The 8958-nt window shown below is 37.4% G+C and overlaps 2 protein-coding genes across 2 annotated transcripts in view; both read left to right on the top strand.

Annotated features, from left to right (window-relative positions):
• The window catches only part of mcrs1 (microspherule protein 1), a 9986-nt gene extending 2850 nt beyond the window's left edge, over nucleotides 1-7136 (top strand). Inside the window, exons 3-14 of the mRNA XM_010782848.1 lie at nucleotides 3148-3286; nucleotides 3388-3552; nucleotides 3659-3768; nucleotides 3859-3967; nucleotides 4379-4517; nucleotides 4996-5071; nucleotides 5217-5245; nucleotides 5372-5464; nucleotides 5562-5644; nucleotides 5738-5825; nucleotides 6356-6483; nucleotides 6723-7136. Coding sequence (XP_010781150.1) covers nucleotides 3148-3286; nucleotides 3388-3552; nucleotides 3659-3768; nucleotides 3859-3967; nucleotides 4379-4517; nucleotides 4996-5071; nucleotides 5217-5245; nucleotides 5372-5464; nucleotides 5562-5644; nucleotides 5738-5825; nucleotides 6356-6483; nucleotides 6723-6809 — 1246 coding nt within the window. The 3' untranslated portion in view covers nucleotides 6810-7136. The remainder of the gene's footprint in view (nucleotides 1-3147; nucleotides 3287-3387; nucleotides 3553-3658; nucleotides 3769-3858; nucleotides 3968-4378; nucleotides 4518-4995; nucleotides 5072-5216; nucleotides 5246-5371; nucleotides 5465-5561; nucleotides 5645-5737; nucleotides 5826-6355; nucleotides 6484-6722) is intronic.
• A 1782-nt stretch (nucleotides 7137-8918) lies between these two features.
• Nucleotides 8919-8958, top strand: part of suox (sulfite oxidase) — a 24892-nt gene continuing 24852 nt past the window's right edge. The window contains exon 1 of the mRNA XM_010782677.1: nucleotides 8919-8952. The gene's annotated coding sequence lies outside the window, so the exon portion shown is untranslated. The remainder of the gene's footprint in view (nucleotides 8953-8958) is intronic.

Genomic DNA, 8958 nt, shown 5'->3' with positions numbered 1-8958 from the left:
TGTATTCGCTGGAAATTTATTTAGCCATATATGCATTATAGTCAAGTGGTTTCCCAAACGCTTACCCTAAATCGACTTTTAAGTGTTTCCAAAATGTTGCTGCCCAGCTTTGTCTGAGTCCTTTTAGTCGACTCCCCAGTATTTCATTTACCCTGGTGGTTCCCATCGCGAGATTGCTGGTTGGTTGTCGCGTACTTCCAAGTCACTTCCTTCAGAAACGAAGCAAGTTATAGCTTTCCAAGCCACGGCCTTCGGAAAACGACGAAGAATGGGAACAGGCTAACAAGTGTGGCCACTCTCTCTAACGGTTTCAAACCTGTACCGAAAATAAATAACTTCACGATGTCTATCTAATTATGACTTGCAATACTTTCACTGAGCACATTTTTGGGGTGATACACAACAAATGTAACAAAAGTAACATATGTTACCAACACATGTTCTACGCCATACATAATGATACATTTAAATGTGTTGCTGCGTCGGTTCCAGTCCATTTCTCCGCAAGGGTTTTTTTGAAATTGGTCCATGCGCAAAGCATTGTGGGGATTTTAGGACGCGCTGAAGTCTACCCATGTGCAGCCTCGAAATTTCCCCCAAACCAAGGACGCGGCCTCGGTGGAATTCCAAGTATACTGGAGATTGGAACAGTCCTTCGGCGGCACTCGATGACGTAGCATCCTTGAAATATTGGCTTGGAAGCTTGGAAGCCAGAATCCTCGAGATTGAGAAACGGCCCCTGTTTTACTATCAATTAAGAATCCAGTTCATCATGTCAGCCCTTCATCAGCAGCAGGTCTCTGATCAGTTTGTTGGATGTTCCTCGACACATGACACACATGGACACATGTTTTTGGAAATCTCTGATTTGAAATAAGATTTGTGGACACTTTGTGAGCTGCATTTTGTGCAGATTGTGTTTGGTGTTTTATATTTTTAGCTTGATGCATTTCTGTTATTTTGTCTTTTATAGTGTAGCACTGCGTAATGTCTGCTTTTGGAAAGCCCTAAATAGACTTTTTTACTTTGTATTATTGTTATAATTATAGTTATTAGTAACAGTAGTAGTAGTAGTAGTATTTTGTCTGATGTATATACCCAAACAGTGCCCTTAGGTACCAACCATCATGTTACACCATGTATTTGTATTATATGGATTGTGAAATGGATGTTATTTAAAAATATTAATTAGATATAAAAAAATTATTACTGCATCATTAATTAATACGATCAAATTCAAATGTGGCAATCATCGCATTTGTACAACTGAAGCTAAACCAAATGTGTCAATTTCAGCAGACAATTTTTTTATATAAACTGTTTAATTATTAATTGTTAGCATTTCAACTTACTCTTAGCTATTCAAACTGTAAAACAAAACCTACATATTTTAACCTTTCATATGTTTCATTGTTGAGAATATAATATATATATATTTTTTTTTGCAATGATATTACAACATATTGCAATTTGCAAAATTCCATTGAGTTTCCTGCATGTCATTAAGCTGAAGAGCTGGGGTGTGCTCAGATAAACTAACAACACATGCCGTGTACCTAACAGCTGCTGCTGAGCACACAGGATATGAGGATGTGGTAATTAAATAAAAAGAAAAACTGAATAATTTTGATGCATTTTTGTATCATGCGGTAAGATAATGCAGTTTTAAAAAAAAATGAATGTAAAATAGGTGTTCAAGGTTTGGTTAGGGACTTCTGTTAGATTATGAGAACATCTGGACACAAGATGTGCTCTGTGTCGTATGAAAGAGTTTTTCAGACGTAGACAATGAACTTTCTTTGTTCCTGGGACACAGACCTACTGTATGAGGTATTAGACAGATAATGATTCTTCACAAATGGCCCTCGGGGCTAAAAAACAACAAACATGGGATTGAGTGTGAATCAGCCTTTTGTAAAAGTGTGATCATATCGGAAACATCAGAAGCTTTACATAAGCTAAATGTTTTTGTGATTTGCTGCTGAACACTCTGTCAAATAATGTAGACGTTTTACGCTTAGGTAATGATTGCATGTTGTGTTTACATTTTGCAGATGTTCTCCTTTTAGTACCTAAAGCACTAGCTGACCTTAATACTGTGATTAAACTCTGATTGCATTCTTCACAGTTTCTTTCTTAATCACTCTTCCCACTTAGCTTTGGATTTGTTTCCTCTGAAGCCTGTTTTTACTTCGGGGTATTAGCTCTTATGAAATGTTCAAAACGAAAACAGCATCTCTGTATATTTGTCGGGAAAAAAAACATTTCTAAATATGTTTCAAAGAATGTATATACGTATCTAGCTAGATTTTCAAAGCATTCCTCTTTGTTTTACTGGTGTATATGCTGGTGATTTTGATCTTTCTGTATGAATGGTCATTCAAAAATACACTATATTAATATTTTTGTGTACAAATTGAATTGTTGCTGTAATGGTGGCAATAATCAAAATGTCTTAGGGCGACCAAAACCTTTGAAAGACTTTGAAAATGTGGGAAAAACCCTTATTCACAATTAGATCAGAATGTCAACATCACTACCCTGTATGTCTGTGACTGGTAATCATTGCAAATCTGCTCTGTTAAATTTGAATTGTCTGTGGTGGTTTATACACTGAACAAAAATATAAACGCAACACTTTAGTTTTTGCTCCCATTTTTCATGAGATGAACTCAAAGATCTAAAACATTTTCTATATACACAAAATAACCATTTCTCTCAAATATTCACAAATCTGACAAGGCACACNAGTGGAAGCAGTGTGGACCTGTCAGCGCAACTTACATGTGGCCGAATTTAACAAACACATTAAAATAATTGGTTTAAACGGCATAATAATAAGGACGATCGTCCGATCGTCCTTATTATTATGCCGTTTAAACCAATTATTTTAATGTGTTTGTTAAATTCGGCCACATGTAAGTTGCGCTGACAGGTCCACACTGCTTCCACTGCAGCGAGGCTCCCCCGCCCTCCTTCTGATAGTTGACGAGCGTCAAGCTCCTCAACCCCCCCCCCGTTGATAATTCTCGATCGTTGGCACGCTGATAACAATTTTTTTTTTAAATGGCACTTCATATCAAAAAGATTGCCGACCCCTGGTTTAAACGGTTGCATTATAATTGTAGTTATACAATGATGTTTTAGGTCAATAAAGAGGAAGAAGTTTGACGATGAACTGGTGGAGAGCAGTCTGGTGAAGTCTTCCAGCAGAGTCAAAGGCCCTCCTGTCATAGAGCCTATCCGCTTTTCAGGGAGTGAACCTTCATCCAGCGAGAAAAAGAAGGTACATAAGACTTTAGAAACCCAACACACCTTTGAACAATCTAGTGGCAAAGATGATAAGCCTACAGAGGTTTGATGAATATTTGTTTGTCCTTATGTTAGGTGACAAAATCAGGAACCTCTCTCTCACTGCCTCTCACCATGGTAGTCAACCCTGCCCCCATCACCAAAAGAGTAAAGAAAAGCAAGCAGCCTCTACATATTACTAAAGACTTGGGAAGATGGAAACCCACTGATGACCTGCTACTTATAAATGCAGTGTTGCAGGTGAGTAGTATTACGTACATCATTGTCCAATAAGATGGATAATGAATATATAAATAATAATTGTGACCAGTTTGTATGGATCTAATGAGTCTGTATCTATCTCTAGACCACAGACCTAACCTCTGTTCATTTGGGGGTGAAGTTCAGCTGTCGTTTCACGTTGCGGGAAATTAAAGAGAGGTGGTACTCACTCCTATACGACCCTGTTATCTCAAAGTAAGTAGCTGCTTTACCTTTCCCTCCATATTCTATGTCAGTGACTCAATTAAAAAGTAATTGAATTCTCTCTGTTGTCTCTCTGTTTAGGCTAGCATGGCAGGCCATGCGTCAGCTTCACCCAGAAGCCATTGCGGCAATCCAGAGCAAAGCTCTCTTCAGTCAGGCTGAGGAGGCCCTGCTGGCTAAGGTTGGCTCGGTAAGTGAAAGTGATACACTTAGCAATTGTTGTTTAATAAACATTGCACATATAGCATACTTTTTAAACGTTCTATAACGATGCATGGTGACATTGGCACTTCATTAGTATCAACAAATAAATGCTTTAATATTAAATATAGTCCAGAAATGTCATTAGAAAAATGTCTTCCAATATGAAGGGCCGATACATAGCGTACAAATAAGTGTGGCAATTTTTACCTATATCTAAGTTGAAGTTTTAGTAGGCATCATAATATGTTAAGTACACTATAAGAAATACTTATATCCCTATCAGCCGTTGGCCAAAATTGGTGGGAAGGTATAGGCCAAAATGTAATATTGTACACTTTGGTAAATATCTGACTGCTGTATTCACGAGCGGTTTTGCTTTACATTTGTCACTGAACAGACCAGTCAGCCCAAGCTGGACGTGTTCCAGGAGCTTCTGAGCAAACAACCCGCTGTTTTTCACCAATCTCGCACCCCCAAGAGCCTGCTGGTACACTGGCAGCTGCTGAAGCAGTACTACCTACTGGATGACCAGAGCGGTGAGTAGAGATACCTACACAGATAAATACCAATGTATCTTCAAAGCAATTAGTAATATATTACATTTTTATTTAGTAAAACTATAAATGTGTATCTGCCAGCGAAACGGCAATAAGTCTATTTTGTGATTTGGGATATAGAAGGCACAGCTCTCAAAACTGATAGGAAATGTTCATTTTGGTTCAACATGCCTAATGATATAACTGCTGTAATTGTTTAATACACCTGCCAAGATCAACTCATAACTCTCAGCTCTTAGCTTTTTATTACACTTATCAAAAACATCATTGGCTCTTTTAGAAATGGTCAATGCCTCTCGGAAATGATTATTATAAAATCAGGAAAGCCAATACAGAAGATACCCTTTTTGAAGAGTCATGCAAAACTGAAAACTTAATTCAAGCCTCTTTGAGTCCTCAGTGTTGTTTTTCTATTCAAAGTAATTAATTAAGTAACTTTGTCATTTTTATGTTACAGTCCAGCCTCTCCCTAAAGGTGACCAGGTCCTCAACTTCTCTGATGCTGAACAGATGGTTGATGATGTAAAGCTAAAGTAAGATTTTGTGTATCTTGCATAAGATGGTATTGTTTGATAAGAAATACATGTTATCATCTTTTCACTAAAGTATTGTTATAAAGTATTGTTTGTGCATGAATTTCCGATGTTGATACATTTTCCTTTGTGTCTCTTCACACAGGGAGAGTAGAGATGAGGTGTTGGAACACGGTAAGAAATTGGATTATGAAGAAACAAGATAAACACAATTCATCTAGCATGCATGACATCTTTGATCATCTTGAAACTGTTGACATAAACGTCCTTACCTCTGATTTACCCCTGTCTTTATTTCAGAGCTGATGATTTCCGATCGTCACCAGAAAAGAGAGATCAGACAGTTAGAGCAGGAGTTGCCTCGTTGGCAGGTCCTCGTGGACAGTATTACAGGTATGTAACCAATCCCAAACAGATGGCTTTCTAGGTAAATTAGTTTGTTATTAATCCAGTTTAGTTAACTCCTTTGTGTTCGTCTGTGTGTCAATAGGGATGAGCATGCCTGACTTTGACAACCAGACACTAGCAGCGCTACGAGGAAGAATGGTCCGCTACCTCATGAGATCGCGGGAGGTAAGAAAAAAACTGGAAGAGTGAGAGGGATTCCCATCTTTGATGATGTATTATCCCCATTATGCTATTTAACTTTTATTCATGTTCACACAGATTACATTGGGCCGGGCGACCAAGGACAAACCGATAGATGTGGATCTATCACTAGAGGGACCTGCCTGGAAAATATCAAGAAAACAAGGTGAACTAACTTGAACACTTGAAAGCAAAACCATTTCTCAAAACAACAAAAAACAGGGAAACATTTCCACAATTAAAGATTTTAGAGCATATGAACTATTTTAACGTTGCTAATATATTTAGTTATGATTTAAATTGAGATTGTTTAGCCCAATTATAACAGCATCAGTTCAATTTTTGAGTTTTGCAGTTTTTTTTTGCATTTTTGAGTTTTGTTCAGTCACTTCATGTGTGTTTGGACGAGATGTGGACTGAACATGAAAACAAAGTGACATTTGAGTTATCCAGACCACTGGCGCAGCACTGTATTTTGTCTTTTTTCATAGGTTTTTCTTGCTGGTACTTGGCTGAACATTTTTTCAAAAGGGAACATTAAGGGAACATTTGAGAAACACAGCATTAGTCACAATAATGCAGAACTCCGAGGGTTTTGAGTCCTTAAAGGTCACGGTCTTAAAACGTTTTGAATCAATTGTAACCAAACTACCCATTTAAGTCTGTAATCTGGATTTATTTTCTTTCTGTCTACAGGAATTATTAAATTGAAGAATAACGGAGACTTTTTCATCGCAAATGAGGGGAGACGACCCATCTACATAGATGGCAGACCGGTCCTGTCGGGCAACAAGTGGAAACTCAACAACAACTCCGTGGTGGAGGTGTGTGGGAAATGTTTCCTTGTAAAATACAACCTATTGCATTTTATTATTGAAAAATAAATCATTTCAAAGTATTCTTATTGAACACAGAGGACATAAACTGAACCCAATATGCACCAAAAAAAAAAAATCATGTTACATTTTGAAGTGCTATACTCCCTTCTAACTAGCAATGTTTCAATCTCTTATTGGTAAAGTTGACATCACATGGCACTAACGCACTGGATCTGTCTCTTTAGATTGCAGGTCTCCGCTTTGTGTTTCTCATTAACCTGGAACTCATCTCACTAATAAAAGCTGAAGCAGCCAAGATGGCCCCGCAGTGAATGTCCGCCCTGAGCAGAAGAGTGAACATACAGGACATGACTAACTGGTTATCTCATGAAGCATTGCAATGCCACCACAAATCAGAGTGACAACGGCCATGTTAACTGAAATGTGAATTATTAAACTGACTACAGCTCAATCCTGGGGAAAGGTAGTAACAAGTGTTGCTTGTTGTTTGGACAGTTTCCATGTTGTAATGTAGACACTGTCATGGTAAAGCCTTTGTTTTGGTTTTTTTCTTACATTTTCAGAATATTGTATTTAAATTCTGTAGTAATACTTTTCAAAATATTAAACTTGTTTACACAAAGTTCTCAAGAGTCTAATCTACTGTTGAAACATCTAATTTCATTATCATTGCTGCAGCGTTGATTATGTAGTATACACTTTGCCAACAGGTACATCTAGAAAGCCCAGCACATGCAGTATAAGTGACAGGGATTCTCTACAGCAGCAATAGAAGCAAATACTCAGCAAATTATAAATTGTACTTTTGTGAAATGTATTTGTATTTAATCTGGTCAGGCTCAAATAATGATCACCTATCTCAGAGTACTCGGTTACAAAATAAAAACTACAAAAACATACACAAATCCAGGAATGGCTTAATTTCGACTTTCGGGACATCAGATGGGACAACTTTTTTTTCCTAAAATACAATTTAATATATATAAAAACAAAGCTGTAGTTGTAGTCAAAATTGAGTTGCACGCAGGTTGCACCCAACTGCATACCATTTTTCTTGAACACATATTTATTAAAGGTGTGGTTTACATGTCTGTGGCTTAGTCTTTACATATGTAACAGATCAGTTTTTAACTGAGAGCTAAAGGAAGTGCATTGTCAGTGAAAAGTGTCAATGAGCGACAGGATGTTCTGATCCATTGCACAAACTTCATTTAAAAAAAAAAAAATTGTATTAAGAATCCCCATCAGTTTTTATTTCATTAACAACTATTCTACCTTGGTCCCACAAGACAAGCCCTTCCAAAACAACACTTGACAATCAACAAAACAGAAGTAAATAAAAAATTAAGAGAAAATACAATAGCTCACATTCATATGCACATTACTATTTTTGTTAAGCACAACATAAATCAACCTTCACATGAAGCTGTCAGAGGGTGGTTGGGTCACTGTAAAAGTTGGAAATATCGTCACCAAAACACAGACGATGCAGTCCAGTGAATCTGTTGTAACCATAGAAACTCCATCCCAACTCAATATATGCCACAGATTATGTTTTGACTGGATGCCCCAAACATGGCACGGCTCACACAAGCAAAGTTTAAACAAGAAAAACCGACAAGCCTCTGCTACATTTTACACAAGAGTGGTCAAATCCAAACAAAGCCACAGTTCTTTTGTGACATTCTGCTCATCTGTGTGTCATTTTGGGTGAGTAGCAAAGAGAGAGAGAAGAAACTCAAGTCACTGCAGCTATTGTTAAAAAACAAGGTAGTAGCAGAAGTAGACCTTATAAAGAGAATGTATGACAATTCAAGGACAAGAAAAAGCAGTGAATACAGGGAGGGAGGGTTCAATTGCGCATGCATGTGTTTCTATTTAAAACACAGGAACACTTGCATGCTATGAGCTTGCATCAACACATTATTTGCTCCAACACAAATAATATAATTATATATTTATACCATATAGGGAAGAAGGGGGTAAATTGAGCCAGTGGGTAAATTGAACCACCCCCTGTAACCAGGCAACGCCTTATAGTTGTAATCAAGTGACCAGAGATTATGCAAGCTCCACCCATTTCTCATTGCCTGTGAAACTCATTGTGGTCTGGTAAGTAAACATTTTTACAAAAAAACGTTTTTTGCTTGTCAGAGTAAATGTTCTAGATGTCAGCTATATCGGCTGTCATGTCAAAAAAAAGTATCCAGGTTTAAACACATATATTGTATATATATGTGTTGGCAGCGTATTAAACCATGTGAATCATTAAGCTAAAGATGACTGAATTTTAATGCTAGGCTATTTTTTCTAAAATGGTGGCTATGGGGTAAAGTGAACCATGGGCCTTGGGGTAANGCCTTATAGTTCTAATCAAGTGACCAGAGATTATGCAAGCTCCACCCATTTCTCATTGCCTGTGAAAGAGAGATACTCATTGTGGTCTGGTTACTGGTAAGT

Source organism: Notothenia coriiceps, unplaced genomic scaffold (genome assembly GCF_000735185.1).
Source record: "Notothenia coriiceps isolate Sejong01 unplaced genomic scaffold, NC01 NC01_scaffold00000282, whole genome shotgun sequence".
Lineage (NCBI taxonomy): Eukaryota > Metazoa > Chordata > Actinopteri > Perciformes > Nototheniidae > Notothenia > Notothenia coriiceps.
This window is presented reverse-complemented; position numbering and strand designations above follow the sequence as displayed.